We start from the raw sequence: 27995 nt of genomic DNA, 5'->3' as shown, positions 1-27995 counted from the left end.
ATATGAATTGGCGATTCATACAGTCTATAAATGCCAATAAACATATAAGAAGCTGCACAACCTCATGAGTAACCAGAAGCATCAATAATAAAGGTTAGTGAGGTATCATTTTATCTCCATTAAACTGGCAAATTTTTTTAAAAGATTGATAATATCCATCATGGACTAGAGCATAGAAAAACTTCCAAATTATTTTAATTGGTTGAGCCATTTTGGCAGTACTTATCAAAATTAATAACGTGCATAGTCTTCAGATATATCCCATGTTGAAGAAACTGGTCAGAAAAACTCCAACACGCACAGAAAGATATACACACAAGGAACATCGACAGTTATGGCAGCATTATTTGTAATAGGGGAAAGGTGGGAACAACATAAGTATTCACCAATAGGGAAACGTTTAAATAAAATGGAACGATGAATATACATAAATTATTCCATGGAAGTCTTCAGCCATTAAATATGAGATATATTAGGAAAAAAATGCTAGAAAAAAATTTAAAAAAAGCTGTAGAAAAGTCTTGTCCCTATGATCTCAATTATATTTAAGAAATCCAATCCAATTAAGTATGTGCGCGTGCATACTGTTTGCATATGCATTGGAAGGCTCTAAAAGGTTCTGCACCAAACTGCTATATGATTTAATACCTGCAAAGCCTTGGCCTATGTCTGACAAAACAGGAAGTGCTATATGGGTTGGCTATTTTTGTGTATAATTATGCATTTCTTAATGATAATGCATTCCTGGATTACTTATGCTACTAAACGTAAACGTATTGGCCAGGCGCGGTGGCTCACGCCTCTAATCCCAGCACTTTGGGAGGCCGAGGCAGGCGGATCACCTGAGGTCAGGAGTTTGAGACCAGCCTGACCAACATGGAGAAACCCCGTCTCTACTAAAAATACAAAATTAGCCAGGCGTGGTAGCCCACGCCTGTAATCCCGGCTACTCGGGAGGCTGAGGCAGGAGAATCGCTTGAACCCGGGAGGCGGAGGTTGCGGTGAACCGAGATCACGCCATTGCACTCCAGCCTGGGCAACAAAAGCGAAACTCCGTCTCAAAAAAAAAAAAATAAAGTAAACGTATTGCAATCATTTTAACTCTCTGCGCCCAGCTGATGACCAAGTGTAAGGCCCGTTCATTACTACTTTCTCCATCCTGAATCCAGCAGGGAGGGTAATAGGACACAAGGTAAACAATTCCTGGAAAAACTGCGGCATCCCACCTGACCCCGTCCAGCCTCCTGTCAACCAGTGCGCAAGTGCGAGTAGGCGGTGCCCAGCGCTCCGCCGCCCCGCCCTCTGCGGAGGTGATAACGACACTGAGCGGCGACGCGCACTTTTAGGACGCGCTTGTGACCCGCCTTCCGGAAGGAAGCGGCTAACTATGGCGACCGCCACGGAGCAGTGGGTTCTGGTGGAGATGGTACAGGCGCTTTACGAGGTGGGCTCCGCGCCATTAGCGGTCCGCGACCACACCCGGGCCCGGGGAGGGTGGGAGGACGCGTGTGAATTTGTGGCCTGAGACCTCGGCGGGACTGGCTCGGTCACGCCCAGACTCGGTGCCTCTTGGCTGGAAGGACTGCCGGGAGCTTCTAGTCCCAGCGGTTGAGTGTAGGGAGGAACGGGCGGGGGCGGGGGCTGGGACCGAGGGTCTCGGTTTGAATTCTTATGCTCCGGGTCCCCTGGAAGCTCCGGAAAGGAACACGTGTAAGGGGACGCAGGAGACAGGTCTGCAAAAACCAGAGTTTAGACGGACGATAAAACGGAGTGGTGAAAATGAGTGGAACACCTTCGTCTGGGAAGGTCCTAAGGAAGTCAGCTCTTTGGAACTACGGTACAGTTCGTTGGGGAATAAAATTGTAATAAATTGGAGTTTGTCTGTTTTTGTCGAAAAGAAATCAAGTGACTTAGGATTTGTGAATAAAAAATAGTTTGTCATTCTTCTGCGTACATCAGTTTTCTATCTTATAAAGATACAACTAGTTTAGTCGATTTTTATTTATTTTTGTGTTGTTTTTTTTTTTGAGACGGTGTTTCGCACTTGTTGCTCAAGCTGGAGTGCAAGGGCGTGATCTCGGCTCACTACAACCTCCGCCTCCCGGGTTTAAGCGATTCTCCTGCCTCAACTTCCCAAGTAGCTGAGATTACAGGCATGTGCCACCATGCCCGGCTAATTTTGTATTTTTATTAGAGACGGGGTTTCTGCATGTTGGTCAGGCTGGTCTCGAACTCCCGACCTCAGGTGATCCGCCCGCCTTGGCCTCCCAAAGTGCTGGGATTACAGGCGTGAGCCACTGCACCTGGCCGTAGACTTTTAAAGGAAGAATAGTTAAGAGTTTTTTGAAGCCTAGTTATTTCAGATACATAAGATAATAAGAAACCAGAATGTCAATCTTAGTGTTCATTCATTTAATAACTGAGATTCCCCGTGCTGTCTTGCAGAGCTATTCATTGGGCACTGAAGAACTTATTTTATTTTATTTTTTAAAGACAGGGTTTCACTCTGTCGCCCAGGCTAGAGTGCAGTGGTGCGATCAGCTCACTGCTGCCTTGACCTCCCAGACTCAAGCGATCCTCCCACCTCAGACTCCCGAGTAGCTGGGACCACATACCACCATGCCCAACTAATCTTTTTTTTTTTTTTTTAATAGAGACGGGGGCTTGCTGTGTTGCCCAGCCTGGCCTCGAACTCCTGGCCTCAAGTAATCCTCCTGCTTTGGCCTCCCAAAGTGCTGGGATTACAGGCATGAGCTACCACACCCAGCTGCAACTGAATTTTTAATTTAACTTAAATAGCCACATGTAACTTAGTGACTGTCCACATTGGACCACACAGATCTAGATGCTAGGGATAGTGCGGTGAACAAATAGGCAGAAGTCCCTGTGCTTATAGAGCTTACATTCATTTCAAGTGAATTTCACGTTACTTTTGATGATTTAATATCACCAAACTTAATATCACCGTCTACTGGTAGGGGTAATGACAGTGTCTTCCATTGCAGGACATACTGGGAATTTTATCTTGAAACAGCAGAGACAGCAGATGTGGCTCTGTCTTATGCTCATGTATTAAGTGATGCCCAGTATTAGGTTAACTGTAGTGACCTAAAATGAGCCACTAAAATTGAATGATCTTTTTTGTAAATGATTTTTTAAAGAAATGGATTATTTTCTGTTAAATGTTGTTTGCTCCCTTTTTGAAGACTGACAGTAGTGTAACTTCTCATTCCCCGAAACTGTCCAACAGTGAGACTTGGGAGAACTCCTGTATGTAACATTTCCTGGGAAGGAAAAGAAGTGGTGTTTGTGATTTTTATTAATTCACTAGACAGATAGTTTCTCAGCTTTTCTTAGGGTGATTTCTTTTTGGAGTGGGCTCTTAACTAGTGGCTGGGGCAGATGTTTGCTTGCTAGAATCCAACTATTGAGAAAACTAAAAGGGTATTTAGACTTATTCATAAATGAATTGTATTTAGGGGGATGAGCAAATTTTAAAATTCATCATAAAGATAAACTTCTTACTCCCAAATCCTATGCGTGTTGAATGTAGAATTTGAGTAGTCTTGTATAGTGTACCCAAAGAAGAACCACTGAAATTAAATAATCCGATGGTTAATACTGGGATTCTGTGTTAGATTTTATTTATTTATTTATTTGAGACGGAGTTTTGCTCCTGTTGCCCAGGCTGGAGTGCAGTGGTGTGATCTCGGGTCACCACAACCTCCACCTCCTGGGTTCAAGCGATTCTCCTGCCTCAGCCTCCCAAGTAGCTGGGATTACAGGTATGCGCCACCAGACCCAGCTAATTTTGTATTTTTAATAGAGACAGGGTTTCTCCATGTTGGTCAGGCTGGTCTCAAACTCCCGACCTCAGGTGATCTGCCCACCTTGGCCTCCCAAAGTGCTGGGATTACAAGTATGAGCCACCACGCCTGGCCTAGATTTTATTTTTTTAATTTTAATTTTTATTCCCAAAGAAGTTTTAAAAGCTAAAAATATTAGGGGTTTTTCATGTGAGGGAGAAATTGCCTGCTATTAGAAATGGGGAAAGGAATGAATAGAAATTAAGGGAGCTTCGAAAGTAAATTGTTAAGGATAGGCTAAAAGTCACAGGAGGCAGTATATGCAGGTGTAGTAAATTTTATGTGCAGGTGTTAGAAGTGTATGTTTCATATCTTACTTGTTTTTGACTCACTCTTAGGCTCCTGCTTACCATCTTATTTTGGAAGGGATTCTGATCCTCTGGATAATCAGACTTCTTTTCTCTAAGACTTACAAATTACAAGAACGATCTGATCTTACAGTCAAGGTACGAAATTAAATCTCTGTTTTAATTATTGGGTATGTGATTATAGTTGCTGTGTCTTTCCAGAAAGGATTTGTGGTGGCTCAACTATGTGTGTTAAAGCATTTTCTGTAATGTAAGGAAATCAAGGGGAATGAATTATTAGGGTAGGCAAAATATGGGGAAATCTAGAAATAAAGTCAGTACCCAAATAAAGACCATATTATGGTCTTGGATACTTTGCTAGGAGTAAACAGCAGTCTTGCAAATAGATGGTTAGAGGGAAGCATGGGCAACTACTGGAGTTTGAATATTCATAAGTGTTGTGTGAGTTGCTGCAGAATAGCACAACTATTTCTGAAGTATGGGATAAAGATTCCCCTGTGGTCTTCTTAAAGGAGAGTCAGAGTAGAAAAGAATCCTACTCATACCCATCTCAAATTGAATTTTGATGTGTATGGTAAATCAAAAAAGAATTCTGAGCATAGAAGTTAAATTTTCATAAATTGTCAAGTCACCCACAAAACTACATGGAAAAGAACCTCTAGCTCTAGTGATCAGGAAAGAGGCGAGGGTGGTTAGTGCACAAAACTCACAAGTGATTCTGTTTTTATTCTAGCCACAACTAGACATGGTATTTCTAGCAGTGTATTCACTGTGACTTTTGCATTGCAGCAGACAATTTTGATATTGCCGAAGTTGAAGTAAAGTGACTGCGCCTGAAAAGCTTCAGGGGGTTTGAATAAGGATAGCTATAATAACAAGTGCTATGTGGCTTACGGAGGAATGAGCGATAAGTGATTTTAAATCAGTTTGTCTTAGACAAATAGAGCTTGTTATAACTATTCCTCATAAGGATAGTATGAGGAAGGGGTAGGATATATATTCTATTAGGGGGCTGAGGATGAGGGTAAGTCATATGATACCGTAGCCTCCTAACTACGGAGCTGGCAATAGAGACTTCTATGTGGGCTTTAGGGAGTCATAGGTGAAGTCCATATAGGGGTATTTTTACTATAAAAGCCATAATACATGCTAGTCATATAAGGTTGTTAGATCAGAAGTTTAATAGTTCTTGATTAGTAAACATTATTATTAGGATATTTAGTGAACCTGAGCTATTTCAGGTGTGGATGAGTGTAATAAGTAAGGGAAGGGATCCTACTAGTGTGTAAAATAAGTATGAGCTTGCATGAGGCATTCTGGTTGGTTACCTCAGCAGGTAATAATGATTAGGGTAGGGATGAGTGTAGCTTCGAAAAGAATGTAAAGTATGACTAGTTCTGTGGCTGTAAATGCTGTAATTTAAAGAATTTGTAGGAAAATTAATTTGGAAATATGGAGTTTTTTTCCATAAGGGTGATTCATTAGATAGGTGATGTTGGCCTGCTAGGATTATAAGAGGTAGTAGTCAGGCTGTTTGGATTAGAAGAGGTGATGTTAATGGGTCAGAAGAAAAAGTTAATGAGAAGTTAGATGAATTATTGTTTGGTTGATTAAAAAATAGGAGGGTAATGAGGCTGATGAATAGGCTATGAGTAGCTATATTCAGACTATAGAGTTTTTGGAGAGTTATATTGTAACAGCATAATTGTTGGAATAACAATTTTTGGCATTGGAGTAAATTTAGATTTTGTACATAGTCTAGGCCTTATGCGTTGGAGATTGAGACTAGGAAAGCAAGGCCTACTGCGGCTTTGCAGGCAGCAAATACTAAGAGGATAATGGGTATTATGAATCCTAGAGTGAAATGCATGTTTAAAGTTATGAGTGTATTTATGATAAATATTGATAGTATGATGCCTTCTAGGCATAATAGAGATGGTATTAGGTGGGATCGATAGATTAGTACTCCCAGCAGTGCTATGGTATATGCTAATATAATGTTAATATAAATAAATGGCATTTGGTAAATATGGTCTATCATAATCTAATGAGTCGAAATCATTTAATTTAAACTATTTACCAGTTCAACTCAATCTAATCCTTTTTGGGTTCATTCATAAATTAGGCCTAGGATTAGAATGGTAATTAGTAGAAGGGTTGTACTGATTATTAGTATAAGGTTATTTGTTTGAAGGGCTCATGGCAGGGGTAGGAATAGGACGATTTCTAATCGAATAGGAGAAATGTGATGGCTACTAGAAAGAATTTTATGGAGAAGAGGAGGTGGGTAGAGGTTAACGGATCAAATCTACATTCATAAAGGCTGGATTTTTCTATGTAAGTATTAAGTTATGCAAGTCAAAATGTAATTACTACTAATAATAGAGTTAATAAGGTGTCAGTTATTAGGGCTAGTGCTAGGTTAATTACTCTTTTTCAGACTTTGTCGAAACTAGTTGATTGGAAGTCAGTGGTACTGCTTATACTAAAAGAGTAGTAGGACCCTCACCAGTAGATAGAGACACATGGGAATAGTCATACGACATCTGCAAAGTGTCAATATCAAGTGGCGTCTTTAAAGCCAAAATGGTGGTTGGATGTAAAATGAATTTTTTTTTTTTGAGACAGAGTTTCGCTCTTGTTGCCCAGGCTGGAGTGCAATGGTGCAATCTTGCCTCACCGCAGCCTCCGCCTCCCAGGTTCAAGCGATTCTCCTGCCTCAGCCTTCCTGAGTAGCTGGGATTATAGGCATGTGCCACCACGCCCAGCAAATTTTGTATTTGTATTAGAGACGGGGTTTCTCCATGTTGGTCAGGCTGGTCTCGAACTCCCGACCTCAGGTGATGTGCCCACCTCGGCCTCCCAAAGTGCTGGGATTACAGGGATGAGCCACCATGCCCGGCCTAAAATGAAATTTTAATTGGCAGAGAAGGCAGATGGTGAGAATTGTTGATCCAATAGTAACATGAAGTCCATGAAAGCCTGTGGCTATAAAGAATGTTGAGCTGTAGATTCCGTCAGAGATAATAAAGGGGGCCTCGAAATATTCTGAGATTTGTGGAAGGGTGAAATAGACTCCTAAGAGGATTGTGGTAAGTAGTGCTTGAATTGTTTGTTTTTGGTTACCTTCTGTTAGGCTGTGATGGGCTCAAGTAATTGAAACTCCTGATGCAAGTAATACAGACGTATTTAGGAGAGGTACTTCTGAAGGGTTCAGGGGAAGAATACCTGTTGGGGGTCAATGTCCTCCTAATTCTGGGGTTGGTGCTAAACTGGAGTGATAGCATGCCCAGAAAAAGCCGGCGAAGAAGAATACTTCTGAGATAATAGGAGCATCCTGTATCAGAGGCCTTTTTGGACAATTGCTGTGTGGTGGCCTTGGAATGTACTTTCTTGGACAATATTACTTCATCATTGATATATAGTCAGTGTGTTGGTTAGTAGGCCTAAAGTTAAAAGAGTGGTAGAATTAAAGTGAAATCCTATGGTTAGGCCAGATGTTATTAGGAGAGCCGAGAGAGCTCCTGGTAGTGGTCAAGGGCTAGGTACAACTATATGGTAGGCATGTGTCTGGTGGGTCATTATGTATTATGCGAACAAAGACGTACTAATAGTGTGAAGACATAAGCTTGAATAAGAGTGAGAGCGAACTTGAGAATAGTTAGTAGAATTAGAATAATAAGAAATACTGAAGTTGCAGAGACACTAATAATTGATAATATTAGCACTGCACTGTATTTTAATTCTTTTTCTCCTGTAGGAAAAAGAAGAACTGATTGAAGAGTGGCAACCAGAACCTCTTGTTCCTCCCGTCCCAAAAGACCATCCTGCTCTCAACTACAACATCGTTTCAGGGTAAATTGATTTTGCTACCTGAAGTACTTGTGTTTGGCTTCTTGTAGTAACCTGCAGTCTATAGTGCTTTCTATGTAGTAGTCCTTTTTTTATCTGAAACAAAACATTTTGAAGTTCCCAGGAGTAACAGCTTTCGCTCCTGATTTTAAAAAATTTATTCTAGGGATGATACAGGCATTTTTAAAAATCTCCAATTTAAGCATTAATGTTTGCCCTTTTTTCCAAGAATGCACACATGTTAATATTTCCAATGGTCGAACACTTAAAATGAAAAGCAACAGACTTCTGCTTTTTACCCATCTGGGTATTTTCTGATTTTAAATCTGTCGCACGTTACCCTCATAATTCTAGATACTGTAGTATGCTTAACTACCATTTGTTGATTCATCAACTACAGACAACACCTGTTGATCCCCACAATATGAATTATGGAGCTTCCGCTCACTTATGCCTCTTTCCTCCTTGCTTCCAGTGTCTCATCTATTTTTCACTTTTCATTCTCTTGGCTATCTTTGCTATATTGTATGTATTTTCATTAATTAAGAAATACATTAAGAATATAGAAAGTTATCAGATATAGATATAGATATCAGACACCTATATACCTACCACCCAGAATTAATTGGTGTTAACATTTTGCTATTTTTAATTCAAACTTACTTTTACAGGTAAATGCAATATTACAAATGCATCTTAAGAAATTCCTTCACATCCGTCACTTACTCTTGCCTCTCATACGGATAACCACTGTCTTGAAGTTGGTGATTGTGTTTTCTTTGCCTGTATTTATAATTTTACCATATATGCCTGTTGCCATAAAAATACTTGGTTTATTTTAAAATGTGATACAAGATATTTTCCTGAGTATTATTGTTCTGATTCTGATCTGATCAAACAGGAGCTTCTATTCTTTACTTCTGTAGATCTCTTCAGTCTTATAAAACTTTTATATATTCTGAAATCAAACCTACCAATCTTTTTTTTTTGAGACAGAGTCTCGCTCTGTCGCCCAGTCTGGAGTGTAGTGGCGCAATCTCGGCTCACTGCAAGCTTCGCCTCCCAGGTTCACGCCATTATCCTGCCTCAGCCTCCCGAGTAGCTGGGACTACAGGCACATGCTGCCATGCCCGGCTAATTTTTTGTATTTTTAGTAGAGATGGAGTTTCACCGTGTTAGCCAGGATGGTCTCGATCTCCTGACTTTGTGATCCGCCCGCCTCGGCCTCCCAAAGTGCTGGGATTACAGGCGTGAGCCGCCGCACCTGGCCCAAATTTACCAATCTTTTATAGTTTGGTCTTTTGAAGTCTTAGGGAATCGTTTCCTACCCTAAAGGTCTAATTTGATTGTTTTCCATATGATGGTCAGTTGTCTGAGCATTATTAGTTGAATAATCCAGTATTTACCTACTGCTTGGAAATTTCCCTTCTTTGGTAAGCCAGATTCCCTTCTAAAGGGTCTATTTCTGGCTTTTATTTTTATTCATTGGATATATTCGTATCTCCTTATACCAGAGACTCATTCATGTATACCACAGCTTTATAATAAACGTTGATTAGAGTGTTTTTCTACCTCCGTGTTCTTCAAAATTGTCTAGACTATTCTTGACCCTTCTTCACTGTGAGTTTAGGTTTAGGTGATCATATTTAACCAAAAAAATGCATTTGGGTTTTTTATTAGAAGTGTGTTGAATTTATGGATTAATTTAGGAGGCTTGGTATCTTGCTGATACTTAATCTCACTACCCATTTACATGGTATATATTGCTTGCATACTTGGGTCTTTTGTTTTCTATAGTAAAGTTGCTGGAAGAGGAGTGGGGGAGGAAAGAGGAGGAGAGGAATGCACACATATGGGTGTAGGAGGCTCCCTTCTGAAGGGAGGCTGGAAGGAGAAAGATGTGGGGCTAGGACGTGTGGGGCATGGGTCAGAGGTCAGAGGCACTGAAACTGCAGCTGAATGAGAGCAGCCTCCTTTCTCATTAGGTGGAACCCCCAAAATGGGGGCAAGGTCAGTGGGAAGAGCCAGGGAAGAGTTAGGAATTATGGATATCAAATTTTACTCAATTCTTGGTGTGAGAGAAGGTGGAGGGACAGGCAAAATGAGGGGCCCAACAGCACGTGGGCCGAGTCAGAGTAAGACGAGGAGCTGGGATCCGTGAAGTGTAGGTGGCCAGGGGCAGGGAGTCTCAGCAGGTGTGGAGACAGCAGGGGCAGGCTGGGTGCCACTGCAGTTTGCCATGTCTTACTTTTTTTTTTTTTTTTTTTTTTGAGACGGAGTCTTGCTCTGTCACCAGGCTGGAGTGCAGTGGTGCGATCTCGGCTCACTGCAACCTCCACCTCCTGGGTTCAAGCCATTCTCCTGCCTCAGCCTCCCGAGTAGCTGGGACTACAGGCACAAGCCACCATGCCTGCCTAATTTTTGTATTTTCAGTAGAGACGGAGTTTCACCATGTTGGCCAGAATGATCTCGATCTCCTTTTTTTTAATTAAAAAGTAAACTTTAATGTCGAAAATGCAGACTTGGGGAGGGCAGAAAGATCACACACCACACTTGGAAGGTTGCACAGCAGCGGGCAGAGACGCTCCTCACTTCCCAGATGGTGAGGGGGCCGGGCAGAGGCGCTCCTCACTTCCCAGATGGTGCAGGGGCTGGGCAGAGGCGCTCCTCCCTTACAAACGGTGAGGGGGCCGGGCAGAGGTGCTCCTCACTTTCCAGACAGGGTGGCGGCTGGGCAGAAGTGCTCCTCACTTCCCAGATGGGACGGCGGCCAGGCAGAGGCGCTTCTCATTTCCCAGATGGTGAGGAGGCCGGGCAGAGGCACTCCTCACTTCGCAGACAGGACGGCGGCGAGGCAGAGGCGCTCCTCATTTCCCAGACGGTGAGGAGGCCAGGCAGAGGCACTCCTCACTTCGCAGACAGGACGGCGGCAAGGCAGAGGCGCTCCTCACTTCCCAGACTGTGAGGCGGCCGGGCAGAGGGGCTCGTCACTTCCCAGAGAGGGCGGGGGCCTGGCAGAGGTGCTCCTCACTGCCCAGACGGTGCGGTGGCCAGGCAGAGGCGCTCCTCACTTCCCAGATGGTGGGGCGGCCGGGCAGAGGCGCTCCTCACTTCCCAGATGGTGGAGCAGCCGGGCAGAGGCGCTCCTCACTTCCCAGATGGTGCAGGCAGAGATGCTCCTCAGGTCTCAATCTCTTGACCTCCTGATCCGCCCGCCTGGGCCCCCCCCCAAAGTGCTGGATTACAGGCGTGGGCCACCACGCCTGCCCTGCTGTCTCTTCTTTCTCCTCCTAAGCAGCTCTCTTAGTCTCCTGAATTTCGATGTTCTACTTAACACCCTCATGTTCTTACGCATGTTGCCCTGCTGGAGGCGTCCTTCTCTTTGGGAAGCCTGACCCACCAACAGTGCCTCAGGAGATAGACATGGAAGCTTAGCCGGTGGGGGCCCCTCGTCTCTATCCCACCTCAGTTGCAGGGGAGGGGTCGGTTGCAGCTGCAGCGGTGGCCCCGACAGTTTTCTTTTGCGGGACCCGTGGCCGGCAGCTCTGGGTGGAGAAGACCTACTTGATCCAAGAGCTGCAGGATCCTTGGGCTGCATGTCCTCCCCCACCATCAGCAAGCCTGGAGAGCTGGGCAGGTGGTCTTTACCCAGCACCTTCAAGGCCGCCTTCTCTGGCCACAGGGAGCAGCCCGGAACTGGGGCAGGGAGCACTGTTGGAAGTGGGTCAGGCTTCCCAAAGGGAAGGATGCCTCCAACAGGGCTGTGTGAACTGGCGACTCCATGGCCCTTGGAGTAGAAACTCACTGCATGCACCTGGGCCTTGTCAGTCTGGTTGTTTTCTGTCAAGCTCTTGAGGTGGACATTTCCCTCCAAGGGCCTGGGATTGTACCAGGAGGAAGTGAGGTTTCCCTGAGTCTCCAGGGGCCTAGAGGTGGAAGCTGCTTCCCCATTGCTACAGGGGCCCCTTTTATTGTCCTCCTGCCCCTGGGTCTCTACCTGGTCTTCCACCTCCATTGCTTCTGTGGGCTCTTCTGCCCTCACCTCCATCTTCGGGAGCCTGGCTGGGATCACCTGCTCATCTAATGAAGGAAGTTGAAGGTTAAACTTGCCTCTGAGACGAGGGATCCTCACGGGGCTGAGGTGTCCAAACATCCTGGAGTTGCGAGCAGACAGCACGGGTTTCTTCCTTGAGGGGGGGCTCCAGACCACAGGAGGCAGGACCCTCTGTGGGGTGCCCGTGTTCCGAGGGATAAGACACAGCCTCACAGGGGCGCCATCCCACCTGACTGGAAAAGAAGGCCCAAGATGTCGCTGAGGGTTGAAGAGGAATCGGTAACAGCCCAAGGTTCCCAGGGCAGGCACAGGTGCAGGAGCCGCGGGGTGAGCCCGGCCAGCTGGGAAGGCCTCACGGACAAGACGAGCAGGTTGCCGATGGCGTGGCCAGGACCTGCGGTGGAACCAGGAACAAAATATGCTTAGTGAGTTGCCCATTTTGAGCGAGTTGTGCACAGACAAAACTAAGGGTCACAAGCGGAGAGGATACTCCTAAGTCACCCACTTCTCTGTGGCCGGGTGCACACTGGGCATCTGGGAGTTTATGACATCACTATGGGGGCTGGTGACAGAGCCAGGGTGTGAAGGAGTGCTTAGGAGCCCAGCGAGGGTGCCTACAAGAGGAGTCAGAGGGCAAAGGGTGAGACCCTTCCACCAGTCCCCCTGGACTCTAGCCTCAGGGAGGTCCTGCTCCTGGGGGCAGGTGTGTGGCCCTGGATGGGCCCCCCTGTGGGGCTGTTGGGGGTGCGGGGCTGATCCGCCAGAGCCATGGCGCCTGGCCCAGGTGCTGGCTGGCACCCAGTGGCCCTGTCTTGGCCGGCCCTGTCCCCCGGGTTACAGGGCCAGAACCTGGAAGCAGAGCACAGGACCAGCCAGATCCCGCCAGGCTCCCCCGGGGCCTTTCCAGTGCCTCTGTGCCGCCTGGAGCAAGGCCCGCCTTCTCCATGGCTGCCGTGGCCTCAAGGGCCACCAGCCTTGCTTCGCAGGTTTCCAAAGAGAGGACGCGGTGCCCTGACCTGACTGGATGCGCCTCTTACCACATGCCTCCCTGGCAGGCAGGGTCTCCGCTTTTTACAAATTTGCCTGAGACCATTCCTCAGGTCATTCAGGTGGTCATGGCCCAGCCAGGCTTTGAAGCTGGGCTGTGCGATTCCACAGCTGGCGTTCTGGCCTGTGTGCCTCATGATCATGGATACAGCATCTATTCTTATTTTTTCCTGTAGTTCTGGGGTACTTAGCACCGTGGCATATCTGTAATAAGCACATGCACACCTCGAAGGAGGTCTTCACTTCAGCATACAAGTTGACCATGGCATGCTCTGGGCTCCAGTCTTCTGCAAAGATGTAGGGCAGGAACTACCAGTTGTCAGCACAGCACCATCCCACATTGCTCTTCTAATGGAGCCTTTCACCCCAGATGTTCTTTCTCGTCTGATGGGAAGGATCCACGTATGTAAAGATTATGTTCTAGATCAGCTTTGGTCTGTCCTAAAAGAAACTTGCCAGTGGATTATTCCATATGGATAAAAGTCAGTTTCTCTGGTCTTCCTGGAATGTGTCTAGAAAGCAAATACATTATTTACAAGTTCATAGTAGATCAATATATTGGATTAAAATATGACAAACATAATTTGGTCATTGTGAGCATGCCAGCTCGGTCAACTATTCACCACACATGATGCCCTAAATATAACTCTAGGTTTTCTTATGCCCAAGAGAGGGACATACTCTTGGGTGTCTGGACTAGGGAAACATGTATGAAAAACCGTTTGGCCACTCTACATCTTGTTATTGGAGAATCGAAACTATCTATATTCAAAGATATTATTAAAAGGCAAGAAGTTAACTTCTGTCATTTTGTTAATTGTTTTCTGGTTGTTTTGTAGATCTTTTGTTTCTTCTTTTATTGTTTGCTTTATGGTTTGGTGAGTTTCTGTACTGATAAGCTTTGATTCCTTTATTTCATTGACATATCTGGTGTAATTTTTTTCTCTGGTTACTCTGGAGCTTACATTTAAAAATGTATAGTAATGATAGACTATTTAAAGCTGATAAAAATTTTGATCACACACGAACCTGCTATACTACCCCCACATCCCTTGTCAGTGCACAAAATTTGTACTTTTTTGCCTTAATTTATATTGTTCTGTACTGGGTGTTTATTAAGAACTCATTGTAGATATAAATATTTTTGACTATTTTGATGTTCAGCTTTCTCAAGGGTGATTTGAAAGATTCTAAAGCATTAATTTCAGTAATGTAGAATTCTCAGTTTGAATATGAATTTACTTTTAACAGTTAGGTTGATAGTGTCCTGTTTTTGCATTAGTATTCTTTCACTTGCGATTGAAGCACTCGTTAAGCACTTCTTGTCAGGCTGGTCTTATGGTGATGAATTCCATAAGCATTTGCTTGTCTGGGAAAGACTTTATTTCTTTAATTTCTGATGGGTAGCTGTGCTCAGTACAGTACTCTTTGCTGACTGATTTCTCATTAGCACTTTGAATATATCATCATCCTCATCTCTCCTAGCCTTCAAGGTTTCTGCTGTGAAAACTGATAGTCTAATGGAGACTTGCTTATTTGTGATTTGATGCTTCTCTCTTGCTAATTTTAGAAGTTTTTCTTTGTGTTTGACTTTTGACAAATTGATTATAATGTGCCTTAGAAAAGGCCTTTTTGGGTTGAATATGTATGGGACCCTTTAAGCTTCGCGGAACTGGATGTCCGTATCTCTCCCAAGAATTGGGAGATTTTCAGCTATTATTTTGTTAAATAAGTTTTCTGTGTCTTTGTCTCTTTTCTCTGTTTCTCTTCTATATTTTCAAAATCTGTTATCTTAGTATCATGGCACAAGTCTCATAGACTTTCTTTGATTCTTTTTACTCTTTTTTTCTCCTTTTTTCCCTCAGTCTGGGTTCTTTCAGAAGTCCTGTCTGCAAGTTCAGAAATTCTTTTGTTTGACCTAGTGTGCCATTGAAGCTGTCAGTGGTACTTTTTATTTAATTCATTCAATTCTTCATTCCTAAGGTTTCTGTTGGTTTGTTTTCTTTTTTTCTATTTTCTTTTTCTTTTTTTTTTTTTGAGACGGAGTCTTGCTCTGTCGCCCAGGCTGGAGTGCAGTGGCACGATCTCGGCTCACTGCAAGCTCCGCCTCCCAGGTTCACGCCATTCTCCTGCCTCAGCCTCCGGAGTAGCTGGGACTACAGGCACCCGCCACCACGCCCGGCTAATTGTTTGTATTTTTAGTAGAGACAGGGTTTCATCCTGTTAGCCAGGATGGTCTAGATCTCCTGACCTCGTGATCCGCCCACCTCGGCCTTCCAAAGTGCTGGGATTACAGGTGTGAGCCACCACGCCTGGCCTGTTTGTTTTCTTTAATGGTATCTATGTCTTTGTTGAATTTCTCATTCAGGCTATGGCTTGTTTTTTTTATTATTCGATTAAGTTTTCTCTCTGTATTCTTTTGTATCTCATTGAATTTTCTTAAGATCAATATTTCAAATTCCTTTTAAGGCAATTTGAAAATTTCCATTTATTTAGGGTAACTTTGTGAAGAATTATTGTGCAACTTTGGTGGTGTCAAGTTTCATTGCATTTTCATGCTTTTTATCTCCTATGTTTATATTTATGAGACTGTTGACACGGTCACCTCTTCTCATTGTATAGAGTGGCTTATGTAGAGAAAGATTTTCACCTGGAGATGTGTCTTAGGGTGTCAGTTGGATGGGCTGCATCTGCTTTAGTTCTAGGAGGACACAGTAGTGTAATATCTGTGCTTTTCTCTTGCCTGTTTTTTTTTTTTCTTTTGCTAGCATCCATTTTGGTGATACCTGTGAGTGTCTTGGTGACCTAGGCTGCAGGAGCATGTGCAGTTTGTTTTTCTGCTCAGGACTGGGGGCTGGGGGAGAAGGCGGCGGTGTCAGGGAGCTGCATGCCTATCTAGTGACTGTGTTACTGAGTCACAGGGGTTGGTACACCAGTTTGAGATGGGACTCCCCTGGAAACACTCGCCTGGCTGTGGATTACTGGGGCTGGTCTGCAGGTTTGAGATGGGGATCACCTAGAAACACCAGGGCCAGTTGGTGAGCGCACTGATGGCACAATAAATCAGTAATCGGTCCACAGTTAGAGTGTTGCAGTCACTAGGATGTGGAAGGCAAACCTCTTTGAGAGTTTGTTTCTAGGATATAGACAGCAGTAGCTGCTTTCCTGGAGAAGGCTGTTGTAATGACAGGGTAGCCCCTGGGATGGGAAGAGGCAGTGACCACTAGTTCATGGAACAGAATATACTCAGCTATGGCTTGGCTTTCTAGATGGTGCTATATGTGGGCTCCTTCTCTGGGGCAGTATAGCCCTGTGGGCATCAGGCAGCTTCCTAAACTAGGCTGCTAGAGATGGGGTTTCACCATGTTGGTCAGGCTGGTCTCAAACTCCTGACCTCTGGTGATCTGCCCGCCTCGGCCTCCCAAAGTGCTGGGATCACAGGCGTGAGCCACCATACCTGACCTACCTTTTTTTTTTTTTTTTTTTTTTTGTTAAGAAACTTGCTTATGTTGTTCTTTATTTTCTTCTTGACTTTTTTTTCCCCAGGTTTCCTTACAGTCATGCGTCACTTAATGACGTAGATACGTTCTGAGAAATGTGTTAGGCAATTCCATTGTCATGCAAACATCATAGAGTGGACTTACACAGACCTAGATGTGTAGTGTGTACCTATAACCTGGTACGCACCTAGACTATATGGTATAGCCTATTGCTCCTAGGTCACAAACTATACAGCACGTTACTCTACTGAATACTCTAGGCAGTTGTAGTAAAATGGTATTTGTGTATCTAAATAATTAAGTATAGAGAAGGTACAATAGGGCCAGGCACGATGGCTCATGCCTGCAATCTCAGCACTTTGGGAGGCTGAGGTGGGCAGGTCACTTGAGCCCAGGAATTTGAGACCAGCCTGGGCAACATGACAAAACCCCTCCTCTACCAAAGAATCCAAAAAATTAGGTGGGTGTGGTAGTATAGGCCTATAGTCCCAGCTACTTGGGAGGATGAGGTGGGAGGATGGCTTGAGCCTGGGAGGTGGAGGTTGCAGTGAAACAAGATTGTGCCACTGTGCTCCATCCTGGGCAACAGAGCCAGACCCTGTCTTAAAAAAAAAAAAAAAAAAGTACAGTAAAAATACAGTGTTTTACTCTTATAGGACCACTGTTGTATATGTGGTCCATTTTGTCAATTGAGATGTTAAATGGCACGCGACTGTATATCCATTAATTGTAGGCGATTGAGACTGGCTCTCTGAAAACACATCTACACTCACTGTGCCCAGGCCTGGAATAGCTCCTGTCATGCCTTTGTGTGGATTAGGGGAAGGTACTCTTCCTCCAGCAAGTGCAGCAGCCTGGTGCAGACCTTGGGCTGTGGTGCCGATCCCTGGGTGCCCCTAACAGGACCCCAGCTCATGCAGCAACCTTGCTCTGCCCTTTCTTCTGGCAGAGTTCAGATATAGGATAATGTGTCCTTAGATAATTTAGTGGTTATATTTTTATGACTTCATTAGTATTATTCATTAGTTGGGCCAATGTTATGAGGCTATATTTTCTTTCTTGGATACTTTTGTTTTCCCCAGAGTTAATCATTTTTGTTTGGTTACTTGATTGGTTCTACAGTGGTCTTTATGTTGTTTGCCTCTAGGAGCATAGAAGTCCATTCAGAATGTTCACACGTTAGTTATCTATTAGATTCACTTTCTTTGTTCTTTCTCTATCCTGCTCCACTCCTGACTGGTTGTTATATGCAGCTGCTACACAGGGTGGCCCTGGAGTGTCCCATCACCATTAGCTTGAGAATTTCCTTTCTCTGTTCTGCATTGGCTATTTCCTGTCTCTTGGTTTACAGTAGATTATAGATAGATTTCAGAGAAGGGTCATGGAAGGTGAATTTTTTTTTTTGAAACCTACACATCTTAAAATTTTTTATGTTTACCCTTTTGCACTGTACTGGTTGTTTTACCAGTTTTATTGATCTGTTAGACACTTCCTCAATATCTGGTGATTGTTAACATCCCTTCTTTTTTTTCAATATGCACAATATTTTTATTGTCATCAAGAACATTATGTAAATTGTTTGCAGAAACTACAAGAAAATTGAAGGTTGTTTTGTTGATAGTGAGAGGCAATGGAAGGGCACCGTGGATCAATAAGGCTGAGGGGCGAGACAAAGAGGGCAAAAATCTTCTTTATTGAGCTCTCGGGCGAGGTTCACTGGTCCGCGGGGGGAGGGCCAGGGAAGTCGCGCTGTGCCAAAGGTACAGCGCGCTTTTATGGATGCTGGGTGAGGAGTGGGCGGGGTAGGGGCGGGGTAGGTTGAGTTTCGTGCTTCTGAGTGTGACACGCCCTAGTGGGCATGCGCTTTGGTCCGGGTGGCGGGAACAGGAAAGGTGAACCCGGAAATGCTGAGTCAGGGTACCCGATGTGGCTGTCGGGATGGCGGGAATAAGCGAAAATGCCAAGTCAGGGTAGCCAAGATGGCCGCCGAGATGGCGGGAACCGGTGAATCCGGGAATGCTGAGTCAGGGTAGCCAAGATGGTTACCGATCGCCATCTTGGAGTCTTCACCGGAGTCTAATCAGTCCAACCTCTTTTTGGTTATAGAAAAGGGGTGACGAAATCGTCTGGCTACTTCCTGCTGTTAAGGGGCGTTGTTGGGGAGGGGGCCTAAATCAGAGGTCGGCAGTTGGACGTAGGGGTGAAGTAACATCTGGTTGAAAGTGACCCTCGTGATTTCTTGTATCCGCTGGCGGAGAAACTGTAGTAGGATTGGGGCAAAACACATTATTATACAGAGAATTATAATTGGGATAAGGAAAGGGAGCATCTGTTGAACCACGGGTGAAAACCACCAAGAAGGACCAGGGCGGAGAGGGTTGTAGGAGTGTTTTAACTCCTCTTGGATCTTTTTTTAAAGTTTGTAAATTGGTCTCAACTACTTGAGATGAGGTGACCACTGCGTATGCTGCTGGTCGTTGGCCATGCGGCACGGGGACGGAGCTACCATCTACAAACAGGGTCTGGTGGGGATCTAGGATGGGGTTGTCTTGGAGGCTTAGGTGCGCGGGGCGTAGGGCTGATAGGACTTCAGGACATGAATGTAAGGGTGAAGGATCCTGCTCTGGGCAGGGAAGGAGGGTAGCTGGGTTTAAAGTTGGAGAGGTAGTAAGTGTGATGTGTGGGTTTTCAATAAACAGGAGATGAAATAGCTGGAGTCTGGAGGGGGTCAGGTGACTCAGGCACTTGTGTGAGAGTAAGTCTTGTAGCCTGTGTGAGGAGAAAACAGTGAGAGGGTGCCCTAAGGTAAGCTTAAGAGCCTCTTTGGTGAGTTCCGCTGCCACAGCTAAAGCCCACAGACACGGCTGCCAGCCCTGGACAGTGGGATCGAGCTGCTTGGAAAGGTGGGCTACTGGCTGGTGTGTTTCTCCTACCGGTTGGGCCAGGAGCCCTGTAGCAACCTTTTCCCACTCATCGGCAAAGAGATGAAATGGGCGTAGCGGGTTTGGGAGTGAGAGGACTGGGGCTGTTATGAGGCAATTTTTAAGCTTATTGTAAAGATTGGCTACTAGTTTTGGCTCAGACAGTGGGCCAATGGGAGTCTGTTTGGCGGCCTGGTACAGGGGCCTTGCTAGGACTCCGAAATTGGGGACCCAATGTCTGAAAAAGCCGACTAGCCCTAAGAAAGAGAGAATATCTTCAGCATCTTGTGGAGGTTGAAGATTTTGTAAAAGGCTGATTCTGTCTGAGGTTAGGCCTTTTGAGTTTGGGGTGAGACGTATGCCTAAGTAAGTGACTTTAGAGGTACATAGTTGGGCTTTGGACGGGGTGACTCTATAGCCTTGGTTTCCTAGGAAGTTTAAGAGAGTACTAGTGTCCTTAAGGCAATCTGTCTCAGAGGGGCTGCAAAGGAGGAGGTCGTCGACATATTGGATAACAGTACTGGCCTCCAAAGGGCAGCGAGCGAGGTCTTGGGCCAATGCCTGTCCAAAGAAATGAGGGCTGTCTCTAAACCCCTGTGGCAGAACCGTCCAGGTGAGTTGTGTAGAGACGCCAGTGTCTGGGTCCTCCCACGTGAAAGCAAAGAGGAAGTAACAAGCGGGGTCTAGTGGGATAGAGAAAAAGGCATCTTTAAGGTCTAGAACAGTAAAGTGAGACGTGTTGGGGGGGGATGCGAGAGAGGAGTGTGTATGGATTAGGAACTACCGGGACTGTAGGGATGACTGCCTCGTTGATGAGGTGAAGATCTTGTACTAGACGGTAAGCCCCAGAGGCTTTTTGTACCGGCAGAATAGGAGTATTGCAAGGAGAATTAGTGGTAATTAGGATGTGTTGTTGTAGAAGACGAGTAATAATGGGTTTTAGTCCCCGACGGTGCTCTAAGGAAATGGGGAACTGAGGTCGGGCAGGGGTCCGAAAGGCACCATGAAAGGCAATGGAGGGGCACCGTGGACCAATAAGGCTGAGAGGCGAGACAAAGAGGGCAAAAATCTTCTTTATTGAGCTCTCGGGCGAGGTTCACTGGTCCGCAGGGGGAGGGCCAGGGAAGTCGCGCTGTGCCAAAGGTGCAGTGCGCTTTTATGGATGCTGGGTGAGGAGTGGGCGGGGTAGGGGTGGGGTAGGTTGAGTTTCGTGCTTCTGAGTGTGACACGCCCTAGTGGGCATGCGCGTTGGTCCGGGTGGCAGGAACAGGAAAGGTGAACCCGGAAATGCTGAGTCAGGGTACCCGATGTGGCTGTCGGGATGGCGGGAATAAGCGAAAATGCCAAGTCAGGGTAGCCAAGATGGCCGCCGGGATGGCGGGAACCGGTGAATCCGGGAATGCTGAGTCAGGGTAGCCAAGATGGTTACCGATCGCCATCTTGGAGTCTTCACCGGAGTCCAATGAGATTACATTGAGTGTTACTTTTCTTCAATTTATGCAATACCTATTTACATTCAATACTGAGTTGACACAAGAGTAAGCGAATTAACTTAGATTTTTCTCCTTTAGACAGAAGCCTTATTGATATATAATCTATTTACCATAAAATTTACCATTTTGAAGTGTAAGGTTTTTTTCCTTTAAACAGCAGCTGTACTGATACATAATCTATATACCATAAAATCTGTCATTTTGAAGTGTATAATTAAGTGGTTTTTAGCATATTCCCAGAGTTATACAACTATCACCACCATCTAATTCCAGAATATTTTTATCACCCCAAAAGAAATCCCAAAGCCATTAGCAGTTACTTCCCACTCCTTCCTCTGCCCAGGCCTTAGCAACCATTTATCTACTTTATGGACTTGCCTATTCTGGACATTTCACATTAAAAGGAATAAACAATACTTAGCCTTTGTTTCTGGGTTCTTTCACTTAACATAATGTTTTCAGGACTCATCCACATTGTAGCATGTATCCGTACTTCATTTTATCACCAAATAATATTTCAGTGTATGGATACACACATTTTGTTTATACATTAATCAGTTGATGCACAATTGGGTTTTTTCCCTCGTAAGAGTATATGAAAAAATAAAAAATAATAGAACTGCTATGAAATAATGTGTACACATTTTTGCGTGGGCATAATGTTTTAATTTTTCTTGGATATATACCTAGGAGTAGGATTGCTGTGTCATGTGATAACTCTGTGTTTAACATTTTGAGGAACCCCCAAACTGTTTTCCAAAGTGGTTGCATCATTTTATATTCCCATTAGCTACATATGAGGTTTACAATTTCTTCACATCCTTAGCAATGCTTATTATTTTCTATTTTATTGTAGCCATCCTAGTAGGTGGGAAGTGGGATCTTATGGTTTTAATTTGCATTTCCCAGATAACTAATGATGTTGCGCATCTTTTCATCGGCTTATTGGCCATTTGTATATTTTCTTTGGAGAAATGTCTACTTTAATCACTTAGCTGTTTTCAATTGGGGGTTCTTTCTATCATTAAAACTGTAAAAGTTCTTTATATATTTTGAATCCTAGTCCCTTGTCAGATATATGATTTGCAGATTTTTTTTTTCATTCTGTGGGATTTTATTTTACTTCTTTGATAGTGATCTTTGAAATTCAAAAGTTTATTTTAATGATGTCTGACTTCCCTGTTTTTCCTTTCGTTGCTTGTGCTTTTTTGTCATCTGTAAAAACTTTGGGTTAATCTAAGGTTACGAAGATTTACTCTTTCCTGTCTTCTAACAGTTTATAGTTTTTGCCCTTACATTTAGTGTGTAATTCAAGTTAATTTTTGTATATGGTGTGAGGTAGAGGCCTATCTTTATCTTTTTCCAGGTGGATGTCAAGTTGTCCTAGCACCGTTTGTTGAAAAGACTATTTCCCTTCTGAGTTGTCTTGTTGAAAATCAGTTGACCGTAAATGTAAGGATGGTCTATTTTCAAGAATGACACATTAAAATGGTCATTGAGAGCCCTGTTAAAATGGGCTTGGCTTTTTCTTCAGTTTTACTGAGGTATAATTGCTAAATAAAAATTGTATATATTCAAGATGTATAATAAGATGATTTTATATTTTTATATATATATATACACACACACACATTGTGAAATAATGACCACAATCAAATTAACATATCCATCACCACATTTAGTTACCATTTGTGTTTTAGAGGGGTGAGGATGGGGTGGGCTTTTTGACTGAGGGGCTTGCACTAGGATAATCAGACAGGGACCTGTTCGTTTATTTGAGGGGACCCCCAAACTTAGTATTTATAGTTTTTATTCTCTTGGCTTTGTGTTTCCCAGGAGAGGAGTCCTCTAGTCTATTACTTTGCAGGTAAAAAGCTGCTTTCCACCATTTGGGAGCTGAGTGGAAGGCAAGAGGCCCAGGGTCTTACCATTCATTATGTAACTCACACCTAATTTTTGTCTTCAGAACGGCACCCCTGCCTTCACTCATTCTTAGGACTTCCAGTTTATACACGGCCTCTCCAGAGAGCACTTCTTCAGGGTGGAGGAGCGGAGTGACTGCCTGTTGTCTAGGCACCCAGCCAGTCCTCCTGTTGTCGGCCTTTCCCGTTTTCCAGTGTTTAATGGAAGCTGGTGCCCCAGTTTGGGAGCATGTTTCAGGCGTTGCTGCTTGGCTTTTCACTGCTGGCCTAGGCTTGCCTTTCTCTTTGATCTCTTTGACTTATCAAATACAACTTATCCATTTACTTTCCAGTTTCCCACATTTTGTCACCTTTCTCCTTGTTCTGGTCTGGGTGGGTTTAGACCTTTAAACTTTGTAGGCATTTTGCGTTTGCTTTCTGAGTGTGCTTTCAGAAGAGATCAAGGGTTGAGGTGTTTTTTAATGTTAGCTGATATTAAGTGGTATGAAGAAATATCAAAGCAGGGTCAGTAAAGAGAGGTAGAGTTGCTGCATATATTTCTTGTTCATTTCTTTTGACTGCTACATATTCTTCTGTGTATGCAGCCACCAAATTTTACTTCTCCATTTTCCTCATGATAGACACCTAAGCCGCCCCCATTTCTCACTGCTGCAAAGAATCCTCTGATTAATATTCCCTCATGAACCTAATTTTCCCTTGAATTTCTCTGGGGGTATAGAACCAGGAATAGGATACTGATATATGCCTGCCTAATTTTCCTGTAGGACTTTTCTGTGTCATCTATGGTCCCCTGAGATAGTATATAGGAACTCAAGTTTTCCCTACATCTCTGTTTAGCAATACTGTTTGCTTTGGATTTCTCTTAATGTTTGAGCCTTTGAGCATCACTTCATCTACTTTTTAGCTACTGGAGTCTTCTGCTTCTTTGAATGCCTCTTCATATCTTTTACCTGTTTTTTTACTGGATTCCCAGTCTTTCTTTTGATTAGCAAAGGTTCTGTATACCTTGTAGATTTTAATCCTTAGTCAATTTTTGAGTTAGTACTCTGTTACATTGATTCTAAGACACATACTGTTTTTCCCTAGTTTAAAATCTTTGAAGTGGGGATGAATCTTAAAGCTGCTGAGAGTCACTGATGAGTCATTGTCAGTCAGGAAGGTAGTTTGTGACATGGTTGTCATTGCTTATGTACCAGTGAACTTCGTGGTGGCGGGCTTACTGTCAGCACTCCAGTTGAAGTGTATGCCCTGCTGGTCAATGAGGCAACTGATGGCCGGAGAAATGGCCAGACCTGCAGAGCAGAGGCAGAGGATGACAAAAGGCTTTGAAGATCTCTTTGTCAGACTTCCTGTTGCCTTTGGGTAGTATCAGCTTACTTTCTAGAAACATGTGATTTAATTGGAAGGACGATAAAACTATGAGGTTAGTTCAATAGGAAAGTTGCAGCATCAGAACTTGAGAATGGGTGACAGTTAACATGTCAGATAATCTCAGAAATCATAGTGGAGCATGCTGGTAAGAAATGCCAAGACACTGCCAAGAGCAAGGAGAACATGGTATGAAAACTTGTGGTATCAGTGACTTAGAGGAGAGGGACAGAACTCAGTTAAAGAGGTTTTAGGAATGTCTTGACTTACATTTTCCTTTTCATAAGTACAAATGTAGTGTAACAAAAATCTGGGTCTAAGAATGTATAATAGACCTTTGCATTAAGCATAAACTAAAAAGCTGCACATGACAAGAAAACATCATTGTATTTTAATTGACACTGTTTCTCTTTCTTAGTGATGGATAAAATACAATTGATGACATCTTAGATTCAGTGAAATACAATAAACCTCTTCTCTATCACCCGTCTGTTAACTTTATCTTTGGTATCTTTCGTTGAACCAAATTTCTTAATTTTGACTTGGTCAGATGCATCCATCTTGGCCTTACGGTTTGTATTCTTAAAGACTTGGTTAAGAAATCATTTCCTACCCTGAGGTCCCAAAGACATTCTTCCACATTTTGTTATCTTTTCTAAAATACCTTTTAGATTTTTAATATGGCTGGAATTCACTTTATACCTGGCTGTTCAACTTTATCCGTAGAGAAAAATTTGTGTGAAACCTAGTGGTTTGTGGGGTAACTGCTGTCATTTTCCAGGTATTTGTATGTACACAGTTCTCATGAATTCTAGATTCTTTCATTGGTCTCTGCCTACCTGCAAATATTACAATATTTGCTTCCTTCTGGTAAAGCACCTCCCGGTTTCTAACTTCAGTTAGCCATTCCTGAACTTGTATCCTTCTGTGTAATTATTGAAGTTTATAGAGCTCCATTAGAAATCCTTGTGGAATTTTAGTTGTGATTGCATTGAGTTTGTAGTTTATTTTGGCAAAGTGTAATATCTTTAAAATGTTGAGCTATCCCTTCAGCTGACCATCGTATATCTTATCATTTATTACTGTCTTTATATTTTTCTTGATACTGTAAATACTTTGTATTTTGTTACCTTTATTTACTATTAATTCCAATGGTTTGTTGATTTCGTTGAGTTTTTTATGTAAGGTGACCGTATCACCTGCTGATAACAGTGTGACTCTTCTCAGACGTGTGTGTGTGTGTGTGCACACTTGTTTATTCACATTTTTGGACTTACAGTTTTACTGTTATGGCCTTTAGTAATATGCTGAATAGTAAAAAGAGACCAAGCATCCTTGTTTTGTTCATATTCATAAAAGTAATGGCTCTCTTGTTTCCCAGTTAATATCTGTAGGTTTTAGGTATTATAGTCTTATCAATTCGAGACCATTTCCTCCGATCTAGGTTTCTAAGAGTTTTATAAATAGATGTTGAACTTCATCAAATGTTATTTCTGCATCTAAGATCATTGCATGACTTTTCTTTATTATGTTGTATTTTCTGAAATCTTTACTTCTTATTTAACTTCTATTAATATATCTCTTAGGTGTACTCTGTTCTTTTTCTAACTTAGTTGAACACTTAATTTACATTTTTAATCTTTTCTAGTATTGATTGACATTCTCTTTACAAAACACCCTGAGTGTAATTCAGGATTCAGGCTTAAAAAAAGGTTTTGAAAGATAATAAAGTACGTATTCCTTATTACAGAACCACTCTCATGCAGTCTAGGGCAGCATCCCCAGAATAGTTTCATTCCATTGAGTAAATAAAAGCAGTAAAGAGTTTCATATATGTTTAGGACAGGTTTTGCTACTGAATGAACTTGCTGCAAACTTTCAAAATTGAGTATGAGGCATAATGAACTTTTCTGTGTTTAAGCCTATAAATTCCCTTCTAAGTACTATTCCAGCTGTAGGCTATACTTTTTTTGGGGGGAGGGAGGATGGAGTCTTGCCCTGTTGTCAGGCTGGAGTGCAGTGGCGCAATCTCGGCTCACTGCAACCTTTGCCTCCCAGGTTCAAGCCATTCTCCTGCCTCAGCCTCCCCAGTAGCTGGAACTACAGGTGTGTGCCACCACGCCCAGCTAATTTATTATTATTATTTTTTAATAGAGACAGGGTTTCACCATGTTGGCCAGGATGGTCTCAATCTCTTGACCTCGGGTGATCCACCCGCCTTAACCTCCCAAAGTGCTGGTATTACAGGCATGAGTCACTGCACCCGGCCTGTAGGCTATACTTCTAATGTGTGTTATTCAGACCTAAATATTTTTTAATTTTCTTTTTTTTCTTTGACTAAAGCGTAATGTTTTCCTTGAGTTTTTGTCTTCTCAGTAATTTATAATTTATTGCTATGTGATTAAAAAACATGTTCCGGATGATGGCTTTTCTGAATGATTTGGCTGCTCTTGTTGACACTTGCTTTATGTCTTACTTTATTGTAAATTTTGCAAATGTTCCACGGCTTTATCACAAAAATTTATATTATATATTCCTTTTATTCAAGGTGTCTTGTGTCCATTACATCAAGTACTTTAATTATTATTCAAATAGTTGACAGTCTTAGCCGTTTTCTGTCTGGTATGTAAATGAATGAGAAAGAAAGAGACAGTATAAAGATCAGTATTACCCACCATATGGATTCATTCTCTGTCTCTGTTTCGTTTTTAAATTGTTTAGTTTGAAGGTGTGAAATGTGTGTGGGCTCAGCATTTTTACATCGTTTTGAATGTCCCTTATCTCTAACAAAAATTATGTTTTACCTTCAAGTCCATTTGTCTGATAGCAGTGTAGCTATACCAGCTATCATTTAGTTATTCTGTGATTAATAGGACTCTGTTTTCAATTTTACTGTATCATTGTGTGTAGTTCTTTTGTACATAATTGGATTTTAATCCTAGTATCATTTTTTAACTGAGGAGTTTAATCTGTTTACATTTATTTTGATTACTAACTTATTTGTATAGTAAACACTAATATCTGCTGAAATATGAGGTGATTCACAATTTTCCCAATAGCATTTAAAAGAGTTTCTTGGCCAATTTGATATGTAAATTTAAAGGGATGTATAAGAAATGGCCAAAAATAATGTTATTTGATTTATTAATTTAATTGCACATATATATTTAAAATGTCATTGTGCAAATAGTATATTCAAAAATACTGCTCTTTCCTTTACCCCATGCAGCAGTTTTATTCTAATTCTTCCTAGGCATCTTGGATACCATATTCATCATTAGAAGCATTGAAAAATGTATGTTTAAAGTCTGTCATTTTCACGTCTGTCTGAATACTTGGATGCATAACTTTTTGAATCTGTGTATGTTGCTATCCCTCAAAATTTTACCCAAGTCTCATTCAGTATTTGTGGTTCTACACTTGACCCCTTACAGGGTTGCTTTTTGTTGTGGTCTTTAAAAGGTTTGCTTACTTGGTTGTATACTGTTTCATTGTGAAGTCCCGCTCCCAGGAATATGTGTTATGTGTGGGAAATAAGTACAATATCTGTGTCAAATTATTTTACCTCCCTTTAGAAAAAACAAACTGATTTCTTCAAAACACCTAAAGGTAGCATTGTTAGAGATCATTCTGATTGAAGTTGTAACTAATTAGTAGTGGGTAC

General features: G+C 42.9%; 2 protein-coding genes across 5 annotated transcripts in view; one reads left to right on the top strand and one right to left on the bottom strand.

The window, feature by feature from the left end:
- Positions 1-254: 254 nt before the first annotated feature.
- The window catches only part of LOC106635122 (serine palmitoyltransferase 1-like), a 62896-nt gene continuing 35155 nt past the window's right edge, over positions 255-27995 (top strand). Inside the window, exons 1-3 of one of the 4 annotated variants that reach the window (XM_063594333.1) lie at positions 255-1444; positions 4205-4312; positions 7935-8029. In XM_063594333.1, the coding sequence (XP_063450403.1) occupies positions 1388-1444; positions 4205-4312; positions 7935-8029 (260 nt within the window). In that variant the 5' untranslated portion in view covers positions 255-1387. The remainder of the gene's footprint in view (positions 1445-4204; positions 4313-7934; positions 8030-27995) is intronic. The other 3 variants (XR_010109123.1, XM_034967708.3, XR_010109124.1) reach the window with 3 other exon arrangements.
- Positions 9739-12614, bottom strand: LOC100974730 (putative UPF0607 protein ENSP00000381418). Its single transcript, XM_055091782.2, has 2 exons — positions 12586-12614; positions 9739-12474 (listed from the first exon to the last, which is right to left on the bottom strand). Exons 1-2 carry the CDS (start codon positions 12612-12614, stop codon positions 11268-11270), a joined length of 1236 nt encoding a protein of 411 aa, XP_054947757.1. The 3' UTR covers positions 9739-11267.

The sequence above is a fragment of the Pan paniscus genome, chromosome 11 (genome assembly GCF_029289425.2).
Source record: "Pan paniscus chromosome 11, NHGRI_mPanPan1-v2.0_pri, whole genome shotgun sequence".
NCBI lineage: Eukaryota > Metazoa > Chordata > Mammalia > Primates > Hominidae > Pan > Pan paniscus.
Note: the sequence above shows the minus strand (reverse complement) of the source record. Positions and strands in the feature narration are given on the sequence as shown.

Excerpts from the sequence above, each read along its gene's own strand:
- LOC100974730 (XM_055091782.2), bottom strand. The coding sequence starts at position 12,614 with ATGCCCAGTGTGCACCCGGCCACAGAGAA. Across the intron at positions 12,475-12,585 it reads GTGCACCCGGCCACAGAGAA|GTCCTGGCCACGCCATCGGC; the intron begins GTGGGTGACTTA and ends GTTCCACCGCAG.